Raw genomic sequence first — 27,257 nt, forward strand, 5'->3', positions numbered from 1 at the left:
AAACAATATGAGAACCAAAACACACCCATCCTTCAAAATTCTCACTTACTCAAATTTTGTGATGCAGTTCACCAACCAATATTTACAAAAATGCATGCATTACAGGAAAGTGTGCGTAAAAATGTATATGAGTGAAAATTACATGCAAAATGCATTATATGATGATAAATGACTTGCAAAAACGTGTACATTAGTCAAAACTCCCTAAAAAATGTGTTTATTAGGAGAAATGCACACTAAGATGCTTGAGAGTTATCATGAGGATTTTTTTAAAAAAAATTGCAAATTGCTGCAGAAATGTGGAGAACTGAATTTAAGAATGGAAGAATAAGAAACTGAGAGCACCAGAATTGACAGATCTCTCCATCTCTAATAAGAATTAAGGATGTAGTCTAAGGTTTCTTCCCCATTTCCTAACTTGGCTGAAGCATTTTCACCAACGGTGGGGGGTAGTTTGGGTGAAGGCAGAAGGCATACAGCCATTCTTTATGTACTTGTGATGCCCATTAAGCCAGAAAAGTGATCACAGTGAGTGTCTTCAAGGCAGAGCAAATAAATAAACATTCCCTGCTATTGCAATAAATCTGTGAAATGTCTGAATTCTTGTCAGGATTTATTTCCTTAAAATAGAGGTCAAGTAGGTCAAGTATATTGAGCTTTAGTATATTGTATAATTTGTCATAGAAATAAGCTGATATTGGGGGGGAAGGGTGGGAAATAAACAAATGATGAAAAATCCTACAGACTAGACTTTAATGCTTGTACAATACTCATGGCTGAATCTATGCACCCATCAAAGTTGGAATGAATAAATCCATCCCCTCCACAGACAAGAAATGGTTTCATATGAAGAGTTATTTGTCCTGGGCTGCCAGGGAAAGCTTTGGTGACCTGAAAAAAGAAAACACGGAGGAAGCATTAGAAGAATAAGTAGCTATTCATTACATTGCATGAGACTCGTACCTCAAGGAAAGACATGTGTTAATTGGAAGAAACAGTCCCTTAATTTTAATAATAATTGACATCTGTCACAACAAATGTCTGATGTTTAGTACTCTGTCATTATGTGGTAATGTGCTTTATGATATGAGGAGGGAAAAGGAACTGAAACCTCTATAAAATTCATGAAAGCCATCTGCCTAAAATATATTTGGACTACTGATGTTGCTGAGTTTCGGAACACTGGAAATATAAATCTCAGCGGCACATAATACATTTCTCAAACAAAATCCAAAGAATGCCCATAAAGCCCTCTTTCTTCCCTCCCGACCCACTCACATACTTAACCTTGTTTGCTACTCTGATGACGGAATAGAGGGAAATCTTTCACTCTCCCCTTCCCCGTCTAGTGCATGGCATGCTGCTGCACTTGTGAAACAGGGGCACTGGGAAATGCATTTTTCCCATTATGGCACTTCCCACTGGAAGAGTAAACCAGGTGAGTAGGTGGGTGTACCTCATCTCTACCCAACAATTTCAGCATGGTCTGCAGCCACATGATGCAACCACCATGCTGGAGGTAAGCAGGCAAGGGCCTGGATGGGAGACCACTTGGGAAGCCAATGTACACTGATTTGAGTGGGACATAAATTTACTGTATGAATAAATTGATAAATAAATAGATTTATACTTGGAAAAACTGAATCCCCATGTCTTATATCAGGTACAGCTCAAATTACAGATTTCTTAGTTGGGCAGCAAGTTCTACAACATCATTATATTTATATAACCACCCACCAGTAAATATTCCCTGTTTGGCTTACTACAATGTTAAGAATATAAAATATAGCAATTAAAATCAACAACAGATGATAAAAGACAGAAAAAATTTCCTTACTGCTGAGAGGGAATGAATCAATTTAGAGCTGGGATTTAAAGCACAATTAAAAAGTCTGGGTGAAAAAAAGGTTTTCACTTGGCTCCAAAAAGACCATAAAGAAGGTGTCAGGTGACCCTCTCTGGAGAGACTATTCCATTGCTAAGGTGCCACTATCCAGAGGTCCTCTCTTTCAGAGGTCTAATTTTTCACATGTAAGTCGCCTAGAGTGGCCATTGGTCAGATAGGCGACACATAAATTAATTATTTATTATTATTATTATTATTGAAAGCTACGACTGCATTTCTTGGGGGAGCAACCAGAGCAGGGCCTCTGAATAGGATCTTAAGGGTTGTTGGAGAGGGGGTTGCTATGAAGAGGCCATATTTCAGGTAACCTAAAGCTACCTAGGGCTTTATAGGTTAAAACCAGCAGTTTAAATTGGGCCAGAAACAGACTGGGAGGCAATGCAGCTGGTAAAGCACTGACAAATTGTAATCAAAACACCCAGTCTAGTTTAAAAATTTTGTTTCTCTATTTTGAACCAATCCCAATTAGTTAAGGAGAGTACAAAAGAAAAGTCCCCACCATTATAAAGCTCAACATTCTATAGCTTATAAAAATTGAGCTAAAAACTTTACATATATAATCTACCTAATGGGGTCTACAAATGTGCCAAATTTTAAACTAATCCAATAAAAATGGCCATGGGCAGAAAATAGCCAGTGAATAGCATAAATAATTGAAATTAGTTCAATGATTTCCCTAAAATTAAGTGTTAAGTAGCCCAGTCTTTTCATGTCAATGAGGATCTGATTATCAAAAAAGCCAAGCATGCCCAGTGTAGTTCTCCTGTCAAGGGAGGGCAACCAGGGAACCGTGAATGAGACAACAGACAGAACAGAGAAGGGAAGAGAAGAAATGAGAAAAGAAATTAAAACTTAATGTAAACCTTACTCTGTCCTATACCTTTGGGAAAAAAGGGATGGGAGGCTGGAAGTATAGCTGCTATAAACTATAATTCTATGCATGTTGCTCAGACTCAAGGCTACTGATAGGGCTGGACAAGTTACTGGAGCCACATCACAGTGGTGAGTCGACTTTGCTTTCTGGTTTCTGGAGTTTGGATACATATGATTGTCCATTATTGACTCTGGTTCTTAGTTTTAGAGGTGGCTTCTAAATCTGGGCCAGAGTGCCACACGATTAATATTAGACAGGTGCCATCTCAGTCATCTTTTCGGCTCTTACTGAAGAATGTCCTCTTTCGACAAGCCTTTTCAGTAGAGACTTTTACCCCAGTCTGCATCTGTACTGGAATTTTTGAAATATGTTTTAAATATGTTTTACTGTTTTATTCTTGTTCGCCACCTAGGGCTCCTTTGGGAGGAACAGCACAATATTGTTTTGTGGTTGTTTAGTGTTATGTTTTTATAGTGTATTTAATTGTTTTTGTTTTTAACATTGCGTAAGTTGCTTGGGGACCTTTGGATATCAAGTGACTAATAAATCTAATAAATAATAATAATAATAATAATAATAATAATAATAATAATAATAATAATAATAAATGTCACCAGCCTGATTTCTCTCTCCATTCCAGACAACAGCAAGGGCTTTGATGGGAGCACTCACCATAACAGCTGGAAAATCCCCCAAAGCCCTCAGGAATTCATCAAAATCTCTGGAGTGGACCATTTTAATACTTCTCCATCATTTAAGAGGGGAAAAGCTACTGAAGATCTACATTTCAACAGGAAATGATCTCACGATGACAGGAGATGAAAAGTCCTCCAGTTTCAGATCACTGCCTTCCTGAATAGCTGAGAAAATCAAATCCAGAGTGTGTCCTGATTAGAGATGGGTGAGAATTTCGATTCAGTTCACATTTCAATCTGAATCTATCACATTTGTGATTTCCGAAACACAGTCATCTGTCAAAATTCACCCTTATTTGAATTTTGCCAGCCAGTGTTTACAAAAATGCCTATATTGGGGACAAGTGTGCATAAAAATCAATATATCAGTGAAAATAACATACAAAAATGTATAATATGACACTAAATGGCTTACAAAAATGTGTGCATTAGTCAAATGCCTACAGAAATTTTTTTATGAGAAATTCGGACTAACATGCTGGAAAATTTTCATGAGCTTTTTCTTTTAAAAAATCACAAATTGCTGCAGAAATGTGGGGAACTGAATTTAAGATTGGAAAAATGAGAATCTGAGAGAACTTAAACTGACAGATCTTTCCAACCCTAGTCCCGATTAGTGTTGCCAGATCTCTGGTATTTGCCTGGAGACTCCTGTTTTTTGGGGTCCTCTCCTGGTCTCTGGATGAGTCACTTTAATCACCAGACTCTTCATTTTCATTAAAAAAAGGTTCTAGGTGGTCTGGTTCAAGAGATATACACCAAAATGTGAGAGTAAGAATTAAGAAGATTCCCTACCCTTTCTGTCTACCCTGCGGGCTGCTATAAACTCACTTTGACAGCCAACCCAATTCCACTGAGTAATAACTGACAGAGAGAAAACACACACGGCTTAGTTCACCTTCACTGGCAATAGCTTGGGAACAACAGCAATTGAAGCCACATTTCCCAGTATGTGAATTCTCTTTTACCACTATTGGGCAAGAACCAAACCATCATGCAAATAACAAGGTGGGTTTAAGGGGGTTGAGCTGACCACATGGAACCATGTTGATGCTTCTATGGATGTAAAGTCAAAGGTAAATGAAATGCAAAGGGAGAAAGAAAAAGACAGTGATGATTTCCTAAATGCAATACCATACCAACCACAAGATTCCTATGAGTAAGACAGAAAACTCAGCCTCTCGCAACCAGTCAGGGTTCCTAACCAAAACTAAAAAAATCATGGCAGCCAGTCAGCTGAGGTCACAGAAATCCTCATGCAGCACAATCCCAGGGGCTGCAGTTAGTGCAGAATGCTGTGGCACAATTGCTGACATGAGTGAGACCCTACCAGCACATAATACCTGTGCTCTGAAATCTGCACTGGTTGCCGATTTGCTATCAGGCCAAGTTCAAGGTGTGCTTTCCATGTTACGGGTTCCACATAGTACTTGTTCTGCTCTTGTAAGAAATCATATTTTAGTGTGGCAGCAGCTATGCTTTGGAACTCCTTGCCTTTTTACATTTTGGCACCTGGTATTATGTTTTTTATCTGTTTTAACTCATGGTTGGTTTTATTATTTTGAATGTTTTAAAATACCTGTCTTTAACTGTTTTTGCCAATAATTTTATTGTTTTAATTAATTCCTTCTATATACCGCTTTATTACAATAAAACAGTATATAAATGTCGTAAATAAAATACATAAATAAATTTTGGAGTCACTGTGGCCCTTGGGGCTCTTTCCTCTTTTAGGCACAAAGGAATCTGCCTTACACCGAGTCAGGCCATTTGATACCAACTGGCTCAGTACTGATGACATGGACTAGCATTGGGTGTCCAGGATTCCAGGCAATAGTCTCTTCCAGAGATTGAATTTTGGACCTTTGCATGCAACCCTACCACTCAGATACAGCCCTGTTTAACAAAAATATCTTTTAAAATTGTTCTTTTCAATTCACTAATGAATACACAGCATACTAGGGCAGATCCACACCATGCATTTAAAGCACATTCAACATACCTTTGAAGCACATGAATCCCATCACAGAATCATGGGAACTGTAGTTGGTTAAGGGTGGTGGGAACTATACCTGTGAGGGGAAAAACTACACTTCCCAGGATTCTCTGGGGAGACGTTATGTGCTTTAAATGCAAATTGGATGTGCTTTAAATGTATTATGTGGCTCTGCATTACTTCATAAAGTTTGTCTGCATATACATCATTTTAATTAAATTTTAAAATGGAAATAAGCTACAAAGTTCAGTGACCATGGGCTATGCATCATCTCTCAGCCTAATCTGCCCCTCAGGGTGAAAACAACAGAGGGGGACCATGGCCCCCCAAGGAAGAAGGGCACACTTAAATTGTAGAGGACATAATAATTTGTAAATAATAATTTACAACCATATGAAGAAATATTTATATAAGCATGAATGTCAGAGAGATTTATTATTTACACAACCTGTGAAGATATTTATAGTGCAATCCTATGCATGTTTACTCAGAAGCAAGTCCCAATGTATTCAATGGGGCTTACTCCAACAGGGAAGCATGCAAAGGACTGCAGTTCAGTGAACTTTACTCATCCAATCTAAAATTCAGAATCATGCCACTTTAAACTGTTTTGCAACTGTTTTATACTTGTTTTGTGGCTGCTGGATTTTAAATGGCTTTATTTCTTGTTGTCAGCTGCCTTGGTTTCCAATCCTACGCCACAAGGTTGTTGGAAATATTCCACACGCACACACACTGGAGATGTAAAAATACATACACCCCTTATAATAGTTCATTGTCAAAACTAATTGGCCATTGCAGAATATATATATTTTTTAAAAAAATGTTTCCTGCCAAATAAAAGCAATGACACCTAAGTAAGTCCTGCGTAGCTGCTTTTTTAAAAAAAAGGATTGGAGGAGGAAAGATTTACAACACAATCCTTTTCTATGTTCACTCAAAAGTCCCATTGATTTACAACACAATCGTTTTCTATGTCCACTCAAAAGTCCCATTGATTTTCAGCACAATCCTAACCATGTCTACTCAAAAGATGAGGGGAGAGAGACTTTGTTTGTCATCAGGGGAGGGCTATTTCCACCTGCCTTGCCCCACCCTCCAGCCGTGGAAGCCTTCAAATGCAGCTTCATTCAGAAGACTTTATGGCCCTTTGGGATGAGCCATAAACAGGGGGATAGAAGATATTTTTATATCAGCTTGGGGGTTAGTTTTTAAATATTTTTGCTTTAGCTTTATTGTTGAGCTTTATGCTCATTTATACTTTGATATATTTTTAATGTTGCAGTGATTATTCTTTTTATTATGTATTGTGCTACAGCATTTGCACATTTGAGCACATATGTATTTGTAGAAAATGTAGTACATAAATAAATTGAATAATAATAATAAAAATAATAAAAGTAAGTCTTACTGAATTCAGTGGGGTTAACTCCCAGGTATGTGGAATTAGCATTGCAGCTTTACTCCCAGAAAAGCTTCATATTAGGAAGGTTTTCAAAACAGGTTATGAGTAAGACTTCTTAGTTAGAAAAGTATAACGCTGCAACATGTACAGTTTTTAAAACTGTTCAAAAATTAATTGAAAGATAAAATGTATATTATGCCATTTTTTGCAAGTAATTAAAAAAACCTGCGTGCACACTTTTAGAACTAAAATTGTTTACTGTGTATGCCCATCAAGATCCTGCTGTGATCTTCTGTTGTAGTGCAATCCTATGCATGTTTACTCAGAAGCAAGTCCCAATCCTGTACAGAGAAAGTACTCTTTATGCTGTTGAAAGCTATATATTTACTGAATTCCTGATGTGGGACAAGCAGGAAAAGGAAACTGTTCTCAGAACTTGAAATGTAGTTTAGGTATTGCCTGGGAGGGGTGTGTACAAATCATGTCAATCATAACCCTGACTTCACTTATTGGCTAAAAACCTGAAAGGGCAGGGATTAGAGCAGGCAGTACTAACAGAAGTTGCAGTGGGTAGCTGACATTTTGGTCTATACCTTTTGAACCAGCCCACCTAGAAACTTAATTTTTTTAAAAAATGAAAGCTAAGAGTCTGGAGATTAAGGTGACCCACCCACAGACCCGGGGAGGACCCCTAAAAACCAGAGTCTCTGGGCTAACATTGGAGACCTGACAATTTTACTTCAAAGTCATTTTTGGAAGTGGGACATAGGGGAAGAGAGGCCTTTTTTAATTACTGGAACTTTGTAGATTCAGGGAGTTGTCTCAGTTTTCCCCCTTCCCACAAGCCGTGTTACTGGTGCATAGGTTTGTGTATATTCAGCATTATTCAAACAACAACAACGAACAATCCACAGTCCCAAGAGGAAAAGTGCATGTTTATAGAAAATGACTGAAGACAGCACAGAAACAATGGTCCCAAATCCAGCACACTGAAACACAATGTATGCCCAGCAACCTATGATATTGCTAATGGTCAAAGAACGCTCCACAGAGCGAGAAATGGCAAAATAAACACTCCATGTTGTTGTTGTTTGACTTTGTTGGGATAAAGGAATAGATTCCTTTGAGTATCAATAGACGTGTTTACAGAAAGAGAGCACAATATAAATAAAAAGGAACATAGACTGTGGTTACTGCTGCTGCAAATGGAAATAGCTGTTTATATGTTCATAGATATGGAATTTGCCTGGGCTTTTTAAAAAGGGTGCGTCCGCAGATTAATGTCAACAGGGCAAAATAGCAACGATTGCTTATCAAAATCTCTGGCTCACATGATAGAAGTGATACAGAAATACGTTTAAGGCGATGCCCGCCAAATGGCGGGGATGCATGGCTATGAAGATGGGCTACAGCTGAATGGGCAGGCTAATGCCAGTCCTATTTCCTCTCCCTCGGCCTCCATTTTTGTCCTCTTGCACTCTTAGCCTTCCTCTGTTTCCTGCCTTTTCCTGCTCATTTTGGCTCACCTGCCCTGCCCACCCCTACTCCTTTTTTAGCCTTTCCCACTGGTCTTGGCACTTGATTTACTTTCCTTGGCTATGACTTCTGCCATACCTCTGAGCACACATCATCAATTTAAAGCACTCCCCTCCAAATCCTGGGAACTATAGCTTAAGAGTGCTGGGAATTGTAGCTTTGTGATGGATAGACTACAGTTCCCAGGATTTTGGGGGGGGGTTAAATGGAGGGTGTGTACACAGCTCTAGACTGCCTGCTGCCTCCTCCCCTTTGACTACACAGGATCTCTATTTACTACCACTTTTACCTACTTTCCTCGCTTTTTGGATCCATCCTCCTTCCCCTGCAACCCCATTTAGCCATAGTCTGAAGGGAAGGGCCACACCTCAGTGGTAGTGCTTTGCACGTAGACCATCCCAGATTCAATCCCCAGCATCTTCAGGGTATGGCTGGGAATGATCCCTGCCTGAAACCATGGAGAGCTGATGTCAGTCATCGTGGACAATCCTGAGCTAGATGGAACATGAGTCTAACTCGGTACAAGGCAGCTTCCCGTGTCGCTTCATTTCCATAGGAAACCCATAGGAATATTCACCCAGCCTTGGGATGGGTGAATCCTTCTACAACAACATTTTACAAATTTTATCCCCCTCCCCCACCGCAAAAAAGCAATAACCCTGTGAAGTCTACTTTTAAAAACCCTGCACTGTCATGTAGTGGTATCTGTCTCTAGCTAATGTCTGTGCATATGGCTGCTGGCTTCAGTCATGCACATTTGTCATTGTAGCCTGGCCACACTGTAGCACATGCAGCTTCCTTAATGTGAAGTAGGCCATTTGGTTACCAGCATGAAAAGCCCAATACTCACTCTTCCGCCAAAGCTAGGTTTTTTTCATGAAATAGATGTGGGAAAAAGTGGACTGGATGACTGGCTACTAATGTCAAGTTTGCATAGTCGGAAGACTTTGCTCTGCTTCCCCAGATTGCACCTCCTAAGAGGAAAGGCACCTGGGGGCTTTCTCCTACGCAACAGTCCTAATAAGACATAACAACAGCCAGTGTGGTGCAGTGGTTAGAGTGTCATACTAGGACCGGGAGATCAGGGTTAAAATCCCCACTCGGCTATGAAGCTCACTGAGTGCCCTTTGGCCAGTCACAGTCTCTCAGCCTAACCTACCTCACAGGGTTGTTGTGAGGATAAAATCTGGAGGGGGAGAACCATGTTTGTACACCACCTTGAGCTCCTTGGAGGAATGGTGGGATATCAATGTAATAAATAAATAAAATAAACAATAAGATGACTTGGGATTTGTATAGCATGTTTGAGTGTTCAAAGCAGTTTATCTTTGTCTACTTTATCAGTTTATACTTGTCTACTCAGAAGCAAGACTCACAGAGTCCAGTGGAACTTTCTCTTAGTTAAGTGGATATAGGATTGCAGCCTCAGTGAGTTCATGGCACAGGCAAGATTTGAAATGAAGATTTTCAGATTTTGTGGCGCAGGGCTATCCAATGATTAACATATCACTAGAAATTGCAAGCAGCTGTGGTGACAATTAAGATTGGGACCATGGTGCATGGGTCCCAAAGAAAAATCCCCCTTTCCCCAACCTCTCACCTGGCTTGGGAGAGAAACACCAATCAGCATCAATAGGGGAACTTACTTCCTATGGATAACAGCAGATTGGCTGGGAATTTTGTTAGGATGGAAATTCTGACTATTTAGAGGGTTGTTTTTTTAAAAGAAATACAACTTCTAGGACACATGTACAGTTTATCTCTTTATATGGATTATATAATCTCAACCATGTATATCAGCATTGACAATTCTTACAAATAATATGTTCATTATTTTTATTTTACATTCTGGGTTTAATAATCTTATAAGAGTCCCCCATCCTTTTAGATGATAGTATTACTCCCCTTGCTTCTCAAAATGTAGTCAGCCAGCCCTGTTGCTTTTGGGGCCCCACCTCCACATCCTGCTGAGTGAGGCCCTGGGCCTCTGCCCCAAAGTCCTGCCCTGATGGCGCCACCGCTTTTAACCTTTACTCTTTTCAACTCTGAGTTAAATTCAGCTTCTAGATAAAAGTACATTTATTTGTTTATTTATTTAATACGTTTATTTCATTTGTTAAAATTTGTATCCAGTTCTTTTTTCCCCACCCCACCAAATGGTGCTTAAGGCAGCTAACAGCAATAATGCAAATACAATACAAGAAAGCGTCAATAAAACACAACGTTAAAAAGAACTAAAGCAAAGCACAAAAAAATCTATAAAATCTCTTAAAGGAAATCCAACAACACTAAGGTTCAAACCTCATCACTCCTGTTTCATATATTGTAATTCAAGTTAACAATTAAGAAGGAAGACGTATAAACATCCCACAAGCAAATCAAGAGGAATGCTCATTGTTGTATAGCTGCCCCATAGACAAACCAGAACGAATGCTGAATAAAGGTCAGATATAATCTAACCTCCCTGTAGAGATGGAGGAGAAATTAGATTCTGTTCACATTTAAAGCTGAATTTATCAAATCCACACGTTCCAAAACAATGAGAACCGAAACATGGCCATCCTTCAAAATAGGCACTTATCTGAATTTTGCAATGCAGTTCTCCAACCAAGCCATGTTTACAAAAATTCACATATTAGGGGGAAATGTGTATTAAAATGATTATATTGGTGAAGATAACATAAATAAATACATTATATCAGGAGAAATTGCTTGCAAAAAAGTATACATGAGTCGAAACTGCATACAAAAATGTGTTTAGTAGGAGAAATTCACAGTAGAAAGCTGAGGAATTTTAATGAGAATTTTTTTTAAAAAAAATCACAAACTGCTGCAGAACCAAATTGAAAGTTGAAAAAACAAGAAACGGAGAGAACAGAAATGGACAGATGTTTCCATCCCTGTTTCTTTGTGCAAAGAAACTGGGATGAGTACTCAATAAAGAGGTTGTCTGGAGGAGTTGCTACTCCATGGGCATACTTTACAAGCCATATAAGTACAGAGTGGCTTGATCTTATTTTTTTAAAAAACATTAGACAAAATTGCCTAGAAACAAAAGCCAAATGTGTTTCTCATATAGGGGAAAAAAGGTCCCTTGAAAATTCCCAAACTGACCCGTAACAGAGAACAAGTAGCTGAGCCCACAGAATGAGGAAAAGAAGAGGAAACAAAATACATGAGAAGAAAAAGGGGCAGATGGGGCATAGAAACAAAGGGGGCAAACAGTGTAATCAATAGAGCTTTGACATAAGAAGAGCCCTGGTGGGTCAGGCCCATGGCCCATCTAGCCCACCAGATGCCCGTGGGAAGCAGGACTTTTTGGTCTCTCTCCCTCTCCCTCCCCCCCTTTCCCATTACAGTGTTGCAAGAACACCTGCACTTGGCTGACTTTTTCTTATCCTAAAGATACAGGATCAGTCTCAGGCCCTGAGCCTGGCAACCCTAGTGGTTAAGGATTTGAAGCCAAGAACTGACTGTGCAGTAAGTCAGCAAAGGTTTTTTTTCTCTGTGCATCAAATCCCTTTAACCTTTAGTATGCCCAGTGACTGAAAAATAAGGAGGGGGAAAAAGAGAGAAACAACTGTCTCCAGTCACTGCAAGCCAGCTGTCATATGTGGGCCACTGAGCTTTCTTTCATAATGGAAGGGATATGCTTTTAGGAAATAGCTTTTGAGACTTGACAGCTCGCACTAGCCTGTTTGATTCCATCTTTAGCAAATGAGCCCATACAAAAAGCAGCCTCTCTGGAGGGCGCAGAGTACAGTAGATGAGTCATGCAGAGTATTACAGTGACATCTGCTACCGCAGCTATAGTTATGGATCCATAAGCCTGCCTGTTTAAAGCCCCTATTTTGAAGCTGAGTGTGTATGTGTGGTTGTGTGGTGGGGGGAGGAATTAATGGTTAGGGGGGAGAACTCTTCCCTGAACTGTGTAATGCAATGCTAGACTGCAGTTTTTAAAGCTGCAGCTGCTCAAGAGACATGCAGACATGCAGAGCAGCAGGGCACCTATGAACAATCTGTCTGCAGAGAACATACGTGCAGGCGGAATCCAAGCACACACTTTTGGGACCAGCTATTGCTGCTCTATGTTGTCACAGAAAGGAGGGCAGGGCATGCTTTAGTGAAATGGCAACTGTATCCAAATTATAATATAGGATATGAGAATGAATACAACAAGGGAAGGGGGTACAGAAGAAGATGAAAGAATAGAATCACAAAGACTTGGAGGGGCCTTGTATCTAGTCCAGCCCTCTGCTTGATTAAGGAAAGCCAGAATTACAACATCTCCAAAAGAGGACTTGTCTAACCTCTGATTAAAGACCTCCACCTCTGCCCCAGATCACTGGTTCTACTAGAGTGTTGTTCTTACTGTTAATACATTTCTCCAACTAAAATCCACCCACCTGTAACTTAAGCGTATTAGATCTAGTTCTGCCTGCTGAGACCGCAGAGAACAAATCTTTGCTGTCTTCTGTGTGGCAACCTTTGGGTATTTGAGAGTGCGATTACAATCTGCCAAGAATTCTCTTTTCCAGGCTAAACAGCTGCCCTGGGCTCTTTCTGGGAGGAAGGGCAGGATATAAATTTAATGAAGAAATAAAAATAAATAATAAATAAACAGGCCCATTTTCTTTAACCTTTCCTCATAGGCCTTACTGTCCACAATGCTGACTGCCTTTGTGGCTTTCATTTGAACCTATTCCAATTTGCCTACTTCCTTCTTAAAGTATGGAGACAGAACTGGACACAGTGCTCCATATGAGCTTTGAATAGTGCAGAATAAAGTGGTATTGTTACTTCTCTTATCTTGGAAACTTTGCCACCATTAATGCAGCTGCAAATTGCATTAGCCTGTTTTGCAGCTGTATCACACTGCTGATTTATGTTCACCTTGTGCATGACCGCAATCCAGAGATCACATGTTACCAAGCCAGGCATGCTATACCTGTGCATTTGATTTCCTCCTTTCTAATCATAGAACTTTGCATTTATCTCTGTTAAATTTAATTTTGTTTTGTTTCAGACCAGTCTACCATTCTTTTTTCCAGAAAGATTGATTTTAGAAAGGTAAAATATTTGCAAATCTAAAATTTAAAATGCTGCATAAGTTCTATGCTATATATCAGGCCATCTAATTTCCTAAAATGCCAGAGTTTCACTGGAACAGATATCATACTATTGGCTTCCATTATTACTGACTTGCTTGTAATTATTACTCCTGCTGGAGAAGCTAGTGCTGGTCCTCTTTCCTGACCTAAACTTTAACAGTGCTATGCTTTACTCACATCCTGTAGTGTTATGTAAGGGTGCCTCTGAAGAGTTCTTAGGAATAAACAACTAGAACTATATGTGGCCACCAGACTGTTACTGGGGTGGACCCACAGATAACATGATGCCAACTCTGATGCAGCTCTATTGGCTTCCATTTCATTTCTTTGTGCCCACAGTGTGCTGACATTAACCATTAAAGCCCTAAATGGCCTCCATCCAGGGTAATTAAATGACCACTTTCTTCACGATAAGCCTATCTGTTCTTTAAGGTAGTCCTTGCAGGACTTTCTTCGTTTAAAGTATGGGATACAATTACCTTAGAATAGGACCTTCTCTTTGGTGATTCCAAGGCTTTGGAACTCCCAGGCAAACAATGTGTTCTTTCAGAGAGCTTTTGGGATCCTTTTGGAAGGCATTTTTAAAATTTCCGTCTATGGTACTGGGATTTTTTTTCTTTGCTCTGCTGCTTACTTGATTTTTGTTTGTTTCAAATAATTGCATATGGTTTTGATGCTGTTTAGATGCCTTAGAGTGTCACTGGTGCAAAAGGTGGGATATAAATATTTTTAATAAACTAGATGAAATCAAACACAATGGTGGTCTTTTGAAGGCAACTGAAATGTCAGCATCTGGAGCATAAGTCAGCTGAAAGCCATTTTGGTACATGGTAGAAATGAATTAAACTCCCAAGAATTTTTTTTTTTGGTCACAGTCCCATACTTGGCCCAGAGCAAAGGCTCTTTGGGGTAGATCAAAAGACGCACATGCATGTGCTAGTGAGACCAAAGGATACAGATGTAGAAGATAGCAAAACAAATGAAAAGGTTAAAAAAGGCGGAACAAATAACAGATAGGAATGCAAAAAATGTTAAAGTTTCCCACTTGAATCTTCCCTGGAATTTGTTGTTGCTGTTTAGTTTGGTTTAGTCTGGATCAAAGATTTGTTTAGAAGTGCAACTGAACTACAAATGTCAAGTTTACTGCTCTAGTTCCCTTCCGTTATGTTTGTCACACAGGAACAGGATAGTACAAAGTCTTGGTAAGAAATTGATGATATGGATCATCTCTAACAAAAAAGTTTGTCCACAAATAAATAAACCATTTGCCTCCTGCCTTTAATTAGAAAATCCAGCTCTTATGCTGTTAAGAATTTAACTATTTAGATTAGCTCATCTGATTCTGGACAGTAATGGGGGGAGAATGGACAAAGCAAAAGAGGATCACTTGAAAGGGAGTAGAGAACAAACAACAGATAAGCACAAGCAACTGGGTAAGGCACTGATGCTCTGAGGAGTTCTCAAACTTTCTTCCACCAGGAACCACTTGAGTAGGCTGAGCCAGTCAGAAAATGGTAGTGCATAAGCAGCTGGCAATTACTGCCATCATTTTCTATTGACATCTAATCCCTCTTTGGATTATTTATAATTTTTTTGGCCACACTAATTTCCTTGTGGCAAGAAATTCTATAGTTCAACTTTCTACATGCTACATATAGACATATAGATATTTTAGGGGACATAATATACAAAATGCATTCTATTAGGGAAATTGCATGCAAAAATGAGTATATTAAGAGAAATGAATACTAAAATGCTGACACCTTTTTGTCAGTACTTTTTTAAAAAGTGCAAACTGTTGCAGAAATGTGGTGAATGGAAAGAATGGAAAATTGAGAACCCAAGAGAAACCAAAATTGACAGATTCAGTCCTCCCTATACTAGGCTAAGTGCAGGGGTAGGTTAACTACCTAAGATGGAAGTGATTGTGCTCTGTGAGGCCAGCTGTATCAGGAAACGAACCTCTTGGACCTACTATTCTTTAAATGAATTAAAGAACAAGACAGAACCCTATCCTAGGGAGGGGAAGAGAGTTAGAAAAAGTATTGTGGGCTCTCTATCCTTTAGCCATATTGGATGTCCTAATGCGTACATGTCAAGGTATATGCATGTTCATACACACACACAAAATAAATTCAGAATGTTCATTTATTTTTATTAGGAATGGACAATGCTACCCTTTCAAACAAAAAAGTCCCCTCCATAGGGTTGTTTATATAACAACTATGGCAGAGATGCCCTTCAGATTCAGCACCAGAGACAAAGCCATTGTGCCTCTTGACCCTTCGCATGTGGGAATGGGAGGCAGGCTTTTTAAAAATTGGTATTATCTCTTTGTTTTCGGAATGTGGGCTCCTGCAATATATTATTTTAAAGAAGCAGGAAAGATGTTGCTCATGAAAAGTATGAAACAGACGCATTGCTTGAGCTGTACTCTTCTCCAAATCCTACCACAATGCAACATATGACTGTTGAAAAGGCTTTCTGGCTTGGGAATCCTTGAGTGCTAATGCTAATGTTGTCTTATCATAATTAAACCATGGGCTAAAGGACTGCAGCTGTGCTGCTAAATAGTATCAATAGAAGTTTGGGAGGACTAATCCCATGTCTTCTATGGATAATTGTGATGTCTGCATTTTAATCCTGGGATTGTATTTGGCCATATGAAGGACATAATAGCTGTACTGAATTAACAGAAAGGATAAATCCTGCTTGAAATCCTCTCGGGGGAAATACCCTGTCCATCTTTCATTTTCTCCTTTTGCTGCTGTGTCAATAGTTGATTGGAATGTTAAAGCAAAGATGGCTGAAAGGTAATTAGCAACCACCACTGTATGGACTTGAGCATAGTCAGTTCTTGAAGGGAGCTTCCTCCCTGTGAACACAGTCTCCATTTACGTTCACTTAATGCCACCTATCTATGGTTGATAGCTCTATGATTGACAAATAAGCTTCTTATGAATTGGCCACATCTACTGTATAAGCAAGTGTGGATTACGGGGACAGTCAAAGGGCTTTATGTCTTTATGATTTCATCTGCAGAGGATGTTATGTGGTGTGTGGTACTCAACGAGGAACTCAAATGTGACACACCATGTGCCTGTATGCTGTCTGATGCAAAAAAAAAAAGACAAAGAAAAAAAGACAAAGACTAGAGCAAGAAAAATTGTTCTTTTTAAATGTATTCTCGTTGAATATGAATATTTCAGTTTTACCTTTTTTGAATGGTCGTAAGTACACTGTTGTTTGGTTAATGTTACCTTATAGAATTTTATATGTCAAATATTATATATGAACATTATATATATTTAAAAATATAAGGAAAGAACACACATACACACACACACACTTGTTTGAGCCTGTCATATGAGAAAAAAGCCCAGTGTTTGTACTGGTGCTATTTGATTCACATATTACATATTTTAGACATGGGAACATAGGAAGCTGCCTTATATCAAGTCAGACCAATAATCCTCCTAGCTCACTGAATAAATTGACTGGCAGAGTCTCTCCAGAGTTTCAGCCAGGAGTATTTACCAGCCTTAAATGGAGATGCCAGAAATTAAACACAGGAACATGGGACTCCTCCAGATGTTATTTTACTTGTGCATTCATGATGATTTGTGCTAATGATGGTATCGGGGCAGTTATATGCAAACCTACTTCAAATATTGCTTGCACCTGCAAAGGTTTTGGAACAGAGATACTACTTTATTTCCAATCAGTAAACGTCTTGTAAACGTTCTGCTGAAATTCTGTAACTTTTTATGCCACAAATGTTCTGGTTTACTTCTTGTCCATTTTTCTTGCACTATAGTCAAAGAGTGCCTCTCCAGAGGGCAATAATGCAATAGTATTGGGGAAGCATCACAGAACAACCCAGTGCCTGCAGGAGGAAGGGGAACACCACCATCCAGGGAAAGAGAGCTGTTTGCTGCTACTGCTGCTGCTGCTGCCTGCCTGGCCTGCCTGCTGCTCAGCTACCACCACCACCACCACCCTTTCCTGGTTGGACTTCTGCTCTGCGGGGGCCACACCTTGCAGGACCAGGCCCCACATACTCAGCTAGCTGTGACTGATTTTTTCCACCTGTTCCTTCTCTGGAGGGGATACATAACCTGCTTACTTGCTGCTGCTCGGCCACCCCCACCCCCCACCCCCCTTTCCTGGTTGGACTTCTGCTCTATGGGGGTCATGCCTTGCAGGACCAGGCCCCACGTACTCAGCCAGCTGTGGCTGATTTTTTCCACCTGTTCCTTCTCTGGAGGGGATACATAAACCGGCTGGCTGAGGTGGCTCCTGCTTTGTCTGCCTTTTTCTGGGTCTTCAGTTATGTGCCTGGGAGAGAGGACTGAGAGCCAAGTGGGGAAGCTCGGAGGGTGGCAACAAGGGAGAGGGACTTCTCAGTGGTGGCCCTCAAATTATGGAATGGTTTTCTTGATGAGGTGTGCCTGGCGCCAACATTGTTATCTTTTCCGTGCCAGGTCAAGACTTTCCTCTTCTCCCAGGCATTTTAGCAGGTGTTTTAAATTGTCTTTATATTGTTTTAAATTTTAAAATTGTGTTTTAAATTGTTTTTAAAATGTGTTTTAAATTGTATATTTGTTTTGATGTTTTTGATTGCTGTGAACCGCCCAGAGAGCTTCGGCTATGGGGCGGTATACAAGTGCAATAAATAAATAAATAAATAAATAAATAAAGCAAAACAATGTGTGGATGGTTGAATATAAATCTATCACTGATGCACTGTTATTGCATCAATCACAACTGTATAACACACAGAGACACACACACCACTCTGGAGGGGACCTTATGCATGTAATGCAAACCTGCTTGCGGGCTTCCCCCAGGCACCTGGTTGGCAACTGTGAGAACAGGATGCTGGACTAGATGGGCCACTGGCCTGATCCAGCAGGCTCTTCTTATGTTCTTAAAGTGTGCAAAGATACATTAATTGTTTATTTGGATTTAATGTACATTTTAAACATGCAAATAGCAGCCACAGTGTGTGCGCTAATTATAAGGTTTGCAGTAGGCAAGGACTTTAATCCTTTCCTGCCCAGCCGAAGCCTTGGTGGACTATTTGGATTGGGAAGACCCTCCCACCCCCATTTGCGCCAATGCATATAGCTTCTTCAGAGGAATTATTTCCATCAGGACTGGAGCAGGGAAGGAAAGGACTAAATTTCCTCCCCCTGCCAACTACTGTCCTGATATATATCACACCCCCATCTCTGTGGCTGCTAAAGGTAAAGGTGTCCCCACACTCATAGTGCGAGTTGCTTCCGACTCTTAGGGTGACGTCTTGCAACGTTTACTAGGCAGACCGTATATATGGGGTGGGATTACCAGTTCCTACCCCGGCCTTTCTTTACCCCCCAGCGTACGCCGGGTACTCATTTTACCGACCACGGATGGATGGAAGGCTGAGTGGAGCTCAACCCCTATTACCGGAGATTCGACTCCCTCCTTTCGTTGGAATCGAACTCCAGCCGTGAGCAGAGCTTTGGCTGCATTACCGCCGCTTACCACTCTGCTACTTTCATTAATAAAAACACCATACACGTTAAATACAAACATCAATTGAATGTCACATTTTGTTTGGCCTTGAATGACACACCTAAAATATCATGCAGCACAATCTTGTGCTTGATTCTTGGCTAATCTGTAGTAAACAAAATGACTAGGACCAGGATGAAAGTGTTCAAACTCCCTGGTAATTTTTGCTACTGCCAGGAGGTATAATGCCGATACATTTATAGTACTGAAAATGTTGGGTTTTGCATGCTGTTACATTTTACTATATGTTGCTGCTTTATGATTGCTGTTACTACGAAATTTTGTTGATGATTTTGTGATGTATTGTTGTTCTCATTGTTATAAGCCACTTTGAGCATAATTCTTTTTGTGGAAAAATGGCAAACAACATGATGATGATTATGTTTACTAGAGAGGCTTACTCCTAGGTAAGTGTGCATAGGATTGCAGCCTTAGGTGTCTACCTAAAAGATGAATGTGACAACCACATCCTTGAACACACATTAACCAGACATGTACATTTGTCAAGGAGTCAGGACTGGCTGCCTCACTAGTGGACTCAGTTTTTGCTCTGTGGAATATGTAAAACAACCCTAAGATTCATGAATCTAGTTCAGTGCTGCACATTGCTCTCGGCTCCAGGAATTAATACCGTCTCCTTAATTTCACCTAGCGATTACTGTGTAGGCATTGTGGGCATTACAGTAACATGAATGATGAATTATAATAACCACAATAAACCTAATTAACAACCTGGTGTTTTTATCTTTCTAATTAAATCTAGCTGCCATAATGATAACTATTCTAGAAATCCTGCTGCTGCTACTGCTATTATGTGATACCTCATGGTAGTATTTTTAACCTCTGGTTCTCAGACAGTGTCATGCTGGTTGACAGACTGCTTCCTGCCACTCTGGAGCAAGAGGAGCATTTGAGCCTCTTGCTGTTGAGGCAGGAACTCCATTTTCTCCTCCCTTCAGCAAAAAGGAAGTCCCACAGCCAGATCCATCTATAGCTGGATGAGAATTGAGAGCTGTGCGAGTGATGAAGCTCAAGTTCATGTGTGTCAAGGCTTTGGCTTCTAATTTGTTTTTGTTCTTTTAACTTCAAGAACACAGGCTGCAGAGCCAAGACAAAAATAGGAAGGTGACTCTTCATTGACTAAATTCATTTGAGCCTTTCTGCCAATGCACAAAGTGGTTTACAATTTTTAAAAATGGCTTACAGTCATAGCATAGAATCATAGAATAGCAGAGCTGGAAGGGGCCTATAAGGCCATCAACTCCAATCCCCTGCTCAATGCAGGAATCTACGAGTCTATGAGGCACAATATAAAATGGAAAAAAAATGGAGAAGAAAATAAGCAAACGGAGATATCAAATTGATGCATAGCATTGCATAATGATGAAGGGCTGGCTCTGGAGTTGAGGTTGCCCTGGTAAAGTGACCTCCATGTCATTGGACCCCTTGCGCTTTATTTTAAATTTTCACAATGCCCTCAACACAGCATCACTCCAAGACACTGTGGGAAATTGAAATGGCAGTCCCCCAAACTCAAATGCCAAGGGGGTTTAAAGCAGGTGTCAGTGGTGGGCTCTATCATGGTCCCATCAGCTATGGGTGATGCCAGACCTGGAATGAAACTACATAGGAAACAGATCCAAGAGAGGAGGACCTAAATGGCAGTTGGTTTCAACAGGCCTCCTGTCAATACCTGGCTCACGCTCCTAGGAAGGGCCCACTGGCACATATATTTGCCATGGTGTCTGGGTCTGTGAGCCATCATTTTAAGTTTCCACAATGCTCCTGCTACAGTGTTATCCCAGGACATTGCAGGAAGCTTAAATGGCCTTCTGCTGCTTCCACAGATCCTACCAGATAAATCCAATGACATAGGAAAGGAGTCTATCTATCTATCTATGTTAAATTTCTATACCGCCCGACTAGCATAGCTCTCTGGGCGGTGTACAACAGAGAAATAATACAACAAAGAAATATAAATATACACAGTATATAAGTAGCCAGACAATAATAATAAACAACAAACTAATGAAAACATCTCAATAAATATACAATTAAGCAATCCCCACACACTTCACAACAGTGTCTAACAAAAATATGCTGTAGTCCAAATAACAGCAAAAATGAATCTCCAAAATTAAATCTTGACCCCAAAAACAACTAAAAAACAACTAACCCCAGTAGTCTATAGACATCCCGAGCAGCAGGTTCACGCGCACATACACACACACACGGTCTCTGGCCCCTTCAGCAGTTGCTGCTTTTGTAGCTGGAGAGGAACAGGGCCCCACCCCTCCAGGCCAGGTGGAAATTAGCCAGAAATGCAGGGAGCAGGTCTTGCAGAAACTCACACAGGCAGATGGTCTCTGGCCCCTTCAGCAGTTGCTGTTTTTGTAGCTGGAGAGAGACAGGGCCCCACCCTTCCAGGCCAGGTGGAAATTAGCCAGAAATGCAGGGAGCAGGTCTTGCAGAAACTCACACAGGTAGAGTCATCAGAGACATCTTGCTGAGGGCCTTTTCAAACCAAGAGCATGCCCTGAGTGCTAGCCAACCTAAGTAGAGTGTCCTGCTGTGTTAGCTTGACTTCTGATGCAGGAAAGTGGAATGGCTTGCAAGCCATTTTGGCCTCTTGAAAGTTCATGAATAACCCCTCCCACTTTTTCAGGGCATGAATTGTCTAGTGGAAGGTGTGGAAGAGAGAGATGATATTCTTTCATTGCTGCCCTGGCCTTCTGTGGGAAGAAGGGTAGGTTATAAATTCGATAAGTGATTAAACAGCCACGAGAGTGACTGTATACTATAGTCAGTGTGGATTTTTCACATTCTGCAATGTTAAATTGAAAATACCCCCCATGCCATTCTGAGGCTTCCCATAAGATCATTTCAAAACAAAACCTTACAAAACTTATTGTCCTGAACTCAGAAACGCTTGTTTAACAACCCTCTAAATTTTCATGGCGATAAACAAAACAGCCAGAAAGAATGGAGAGTTCAAAGTCTAAAGACTTTAAATAAGTTGTCCCAGGAGATTGTTCCAAGTGGTCCGAAGCCTGGTCGGTCCAGTTGCTCAGGAACCCATGGAACATTCTAAAATCTCCTGTGATACTTTTGCTAAACACTTTGCCGATAAAATCGAATGCCTGAAGAGCACGCTTCTGCTCGCCGTGGAGACAGGAAGTGGGCCAGAGTCGGCCAGTTGTATTCCGGTCTGTTGGGATCGGTTTCAGCCTCTTCTCTCCGAGGAAGTGGACAAGGTGCTCTGTACTGTGAAGCCGACCACCTGTCTGGTTGATCCTTGCCCATCATGGCTCATCATGAGCTGTAAAGAGAGACTGGGCGAAGGGATCAAGGCGGTGGTGAATGCATCCTTGCAAGAGGGTGCAATGCCATCAGCCCTCAAGGAAGCGGTAATAAAGCCCATCTTAAAAAAACTGTCCTTGGATCCCCAAGAGTTAAACAACTTTCGCCCAGTCTCTAATTTACCATTCTTGGGCAAGGTGATTGAGAGGGTGGTGGCTGCGCAATTACAGACACACTTGGAGGAAACAGATTATTTAGATCCATACCAATCGGGTTTTAGGACTGGTCATGGTATGGAAGCAGCCTTGGTCGCTCTGGTAGATGATATGCAGAGGGCATTGGATAGGGGTGAATACACCTTCCTTGTCCTCCTGGACCTCTCAGCGGCTTTCGATACCGTTGACCACGGTATCATTTTAAACCGCCTAGAGGGATTAGGAATAGGAAGCACTGTCTTGCAGTGGTTCCGTTCCTATCTCTCGGATAGGCAGCAACGGGTGGCATTGGAAGATGAGGTTTCAGACCCTTGGCCTCTTCATTGTGGAGTGCCACAGGGTTCTATCCTCTCTCCCATGCTATTCAACATCTATGTGAAACCGCTGGGAGCAATCATCAGGAGTTTTGGGTTGCAGTGCCATCAGTACGCAGATGACACTCAGCTCTATCTCTCCTTTAAGTCCTCACCGGAGTTGGCTGTGAATACCATGTCCAAGTGCCTAGAATCCGTAAGTGGATGGATGGGAGAGAATAGGCTGAAGCTGAACCCCGACAAGACTGAGGTATTACTTGTGGGAGATAAAAGGAAGTTAGGAATTACTGACCTGATGCTTGATAGGGTAAGTTTACCCCTGAAGGACCAGGTCTGCAGTCTTGGGGTCATACTTGACTCCCAGCTGTCCATGAAGGCTCAGATTACAGCAGTGAGCCGGGCAGCTTGGTATCAATTACATCTGATACGGAGACTGCGTCCCTATCTTCCTGTTCACCTGCTCCCTCAGGTGATACATGCCCTGGTCTCCTCTCGCTTAGACTACTGCAATGCGCTCTACGTGGGGTTACCCTTGAAAACAGTCCGGAAATTACAGCTGGTACAGAACGCGGCGGCACGCTTGATTACGCACAGCCGTCGCTGGGATCATATCACCCCAGTGTTATTAGATCTTCACTGGCTACCAGTTGTCTACTGGGCCCAATTCAAGGTGTTGGTGTTGACCTTTAAAACTCTATATGGTTTCGGCCCAGTATATCTGAAGGAACGCCTCCAGAATCACCGATTGTGCCGCCTGATGAGATCAGCCTCGCAAGACCTTCTCTCGGTCCCACCGGTGAGAACAGCTAGGCTGGTACGGACCAGAGAGAGGGCATTCTCTGTTGTGGCCCCCACCCTCTGGAACTCTCTCCCTTTCGATCTCAGACATGCTCCCTCCCTGTCCAGCTATCGCCGAGCCTTGAAGACCTGGCTGTTCAGGCAGGCCTACAAGATTGGGACAGATTAATTTATGTTCTGAATTAATGAATGATTTTTTAGCTTAAAATTTGATTATGTTGATCTATATGTATTGTTTTTATTCTTGTTGTTCGTCGCCTAGAGTGTCCCTAACCCGGACAGATAGGCGGCTGAAAAATAAAATTTATTATTATTATTATTATTATTATTAAAGAGAGAGAAAAAAACACCCAGAGCCCTTTTGGACTTTTTTTCTCTCAGAGTTCTCATAATCTCTTGAAATTAATTAAAAATCAGCCATGTTCACAGAGTACCTGTAATCCTGTTACTGACCTTGCCCCATACTCTGACCTTCATCTTCTGCAGTTTAAAAGTTAAAAAAAAATGCCTGCCTGATTTTTAATTAATTTAAGAAATTTAGCATTGAACTGAATGATGTCAGGCATGCTGAGTAAGAACCAACTGTCAGAAAAGCCGGAATCACAGCTGCTTGTCTTGCCTAATCAGAAGGCCACACCCACACCAGACTTTGATTTCATGTGAGACAGTCATGGCTTCCCTCAGAGAATCCTGGGAAGTGTAGTTTGTTCCCCTAACAGAGCTCCAGTGGCCAGAGTGGTTTAACAGTCAGCCACTCTGATTGAAGCTCTGTGAGGGGAACAGGGCGTCTCCTAGCAACTCTCAACACCCTTCACTAACTACACTTCCCAGGATTCTTTGAGAGAAGCCATGACTGTCAAAAGTGAAATAAAGATCTGGTGTGGATGTGGCCAGGGACAGCTTTGGTTTAAATTTGGGTGGGAGGCTACATGTGCCTGCTGTAGAATAAAAAGGTGGGAGAAATGCTGAAAAGCAATGATACTGTTCACATTGTTTTCCTTTTGGAAAGGAAAGGGGCTTCCCCTCTGCCCAGTACCTACCCACCCAATCTCCTACCATCCCCCTCCTCCTACCCTCCTTGCCCCTCCTCCAGGTCAGCGTTGGACTATGATCTGGGGAGAATTCCCACACAGCCATGAAGCTCACTGGGTGACCTTGGGCCAGTCACTGCCTCTCAGCCTCAGAGGAAGGTAATGGTAAAACCACCTCTGAATACCATGTACCGTGAAAACCCTATTCATAGGGTCACCATAAGTCGGGATCCACTTGAAGGCAGTTCATTTCCATTTTCAAACATGAATGCACAGAAATAAATCCCATTGAACTCAAAAAGTATGCAACTGATTAAACCCACCCTCCTTTCTCTTTCCTCCTACCCCCTCCCTCGTGCCCCTCCCCCTCCCCCTCCAATCCCCTCCTTCCCCCTGCCCTCCCCCTGCCCTCCCCCTCCCCATGGTCAGTTTTACCTATCTTAAGCATGACTGCATGGGAGTAAATACCATTTAAGCATGCAAATGATCAAACCTGCCCTCCCCTGCCCCTTCCTTTGCCCTTCTCCCTCCAATCCTCTCCTTCCCCCTCCTGCTCCTTCCGTTCCCATCTCCCCTCCCCCTCCTCCACGGTCAGTTTTACCTATCCTAACCATAATTACATAGGGGTAAATCCATTGAACTCAATAGGCATGCAAATGATCAGACCTGGCTCTCCCCTCCTTCCCCTCCCCTCTTCCTTCTTCCCTGACCACTCCAGCTGTCCCTCTCTCCCCCCAGTCAGTTTTACCTATCCTAAGCATGATTGCACAGCAGTAAATCCCACTGAACTCAATAAACATGCAAACGATCAAACCTGTACTTCTCCTCCCCTCCTCCTCCTTCCTGCTCCCCTTCCCCTCCTCCCCTCTGCCCTTCCTCCCCTCCCTCCTCCTCCTCCCCTCCCCTCCCCTCCCCAGCCCCTGTGGTCAGTTTCACCTATCCTAAACATGATTGCAGGGAGTAAATCCCACTGAACTCAATAAGCATGCAAATGATCAATTCATTCTCAGCAAGCTGGCACATGATCCCATTTCTTACCTCCCGGATTAAAAAGCAGAAAAAATCACTAATAGGCAAAAAATCTTGCAGTTTAAGAATGTACCTATAGCCAACAGATATTTCTATCAAACCTTAAAAAGCAGGGAAATTCAGCAGCTATAGTGAATGCACCAGGGGAGCAGAAGACCTGACCTCCTCTCTGAGATATTGTACTGCCCTACAAATTTATAAAAATGCAAACACCATTTGGGTTGGTCTTTCACAGTCCAATCCACTTCCTGTGGAGCTTGGAAGAATTTGGTAACATGTGCCTCTGAGCATATGGTGAGTGATGGCAACACCTGCAATCAGCCCATATAATAGAAAGAAGACATGTGCTATGCTGATCTTGTTTTAGCAGGGAGGAAGCAACATTATTACAACAGTTGATATAGTTCAGACGGTCACTTTAAATATGTCTGATTTCCTTTTAGTGAAGTTTCCTATAGGAAATCATTTTCTTTTGCTTCTGTTTCTTTGAATGTGTGAAGTACAGCAACACTGCAAAATTTACACTAAAAACACTCAAAAAATAATTGTGGAATAATGGCACTGACTATTCTGCAGAATAGTCTCCAGTGGACATGAGGAGTGTCTCAGTTTGCACAAGATAAAACAGTGGGAGGTGAAATATATTCTAGCAAAATTGTAGGTGTGCTCTATGTTGTGCCCACCTTTCCTTAAATGAAGTGGTTTAAACATAGCAGGCTGAAAACATGCATCTTGGGCAGGCTAAGTTTGTTTTTTCCAAAATCTAGAGTCATTGCTTAAGTAGCAACATATTGTAATCATTCTGATTTTACATCAAACTGCAGTTTCAGATTCAACTGTTAATGCGCCCAAAATAGAAATAGAACATAACCTTCAGTTTGAAACACAAAAGGCTGTCTTCACCATCATATGACACTGACCAATAAAAAGGCTTTGAAATTAATAAAAATACATTTGACACAGGTTTCTAGAATGAATAATGAGGGAAATAAATTTGTTTAGATTAGATCCTCTGTAGAAACAATAGTAACGCAGGAGTGAAGCAAAGTAAGAAGAACACCAACAAACATACAAAAATGTAATTCTCCATCTTTGGAGATGGCACGTCTTGCCACCACTCACCATATGCTCAGAGGCACATGTTACCAAATTATTCCAAGCTACACAGGAAGTGGATCTGACTGTGAAAGACCAACTCAAATTGTGTTTGCATTTTGACAAATTTGTAGGGCACTACAATATCTCTGAGGAGGTCAGGTCTCCTGCTCCCCTGGTGCATTCACTAGAGCTGCCCAATTTCCCTGCTTTTTAAAGTATGATAGAAATATCTGTTGGCTATAGGTACATTCTTAAACTAAGGGTTTTTTTTGCCTGTAAGTGAATATTAATAATAGTTGAAAGATATTCACTGATTCTCAGGGTTTTTTCCCCCATACTCATGCTAGGTTAGACTTTTTAAATTCCAACAGCTTGAAGCCAGGGTATCTA

At 41.2% G+C, this 27,257-nt stretch overlaps 1 protein-coding gene across 4 annotated transcripts in view; it reads right to left on the reverse strand.

The window, feature by feature from the left end:
* Positions 1–731: 731 nt before the first annotated feature.
* Positions 732–27,257, reverse strand: part of RNLS (renalase, FAD dependent amine oxidase) — a 174,266-nt gene continuing 147,740 nt past the window's right edge. The window contains exons 7-8 of one of the 4 annotated variants that reach the window (XR_009763971.1): positions 3,453–3,640; positions 732–891 (exon numbers count right to left, since the gene is read on the reverse strand). Coding sequence is in view for 3 of the 4 variants with exons in the window: in XM_061635396.1 (XP_061491380.1) it covers positions 21,635–21,814 (180 nt within the window). In the remaining variant the exon portion in view is untranslated. Of the gene's footprint in view, positions 892–3,452; positions 3,668–20,115; positions 21,815–27,257 lie in introns of those variants that run through there. The other 3 variants (XM_061635398.1, XM_061635399.1, XM_061635396.1) reach the window with 3 other exon arrangements.

Source organism: Rhineura floridana, chromosome 7, assembly GCF_030035675.1.
Source record: "Rhineura floridana isolate rRhiFlo1 chromosome 7, rRhiFlo1.hap2, whole genome shotgun sequence".
Lineage (NCBI taxonomy): Eukaryota > Metazoa > Chordata > Lepidosauria > Squamata > Rhineuridae > Rhineura > Rhineura floridana.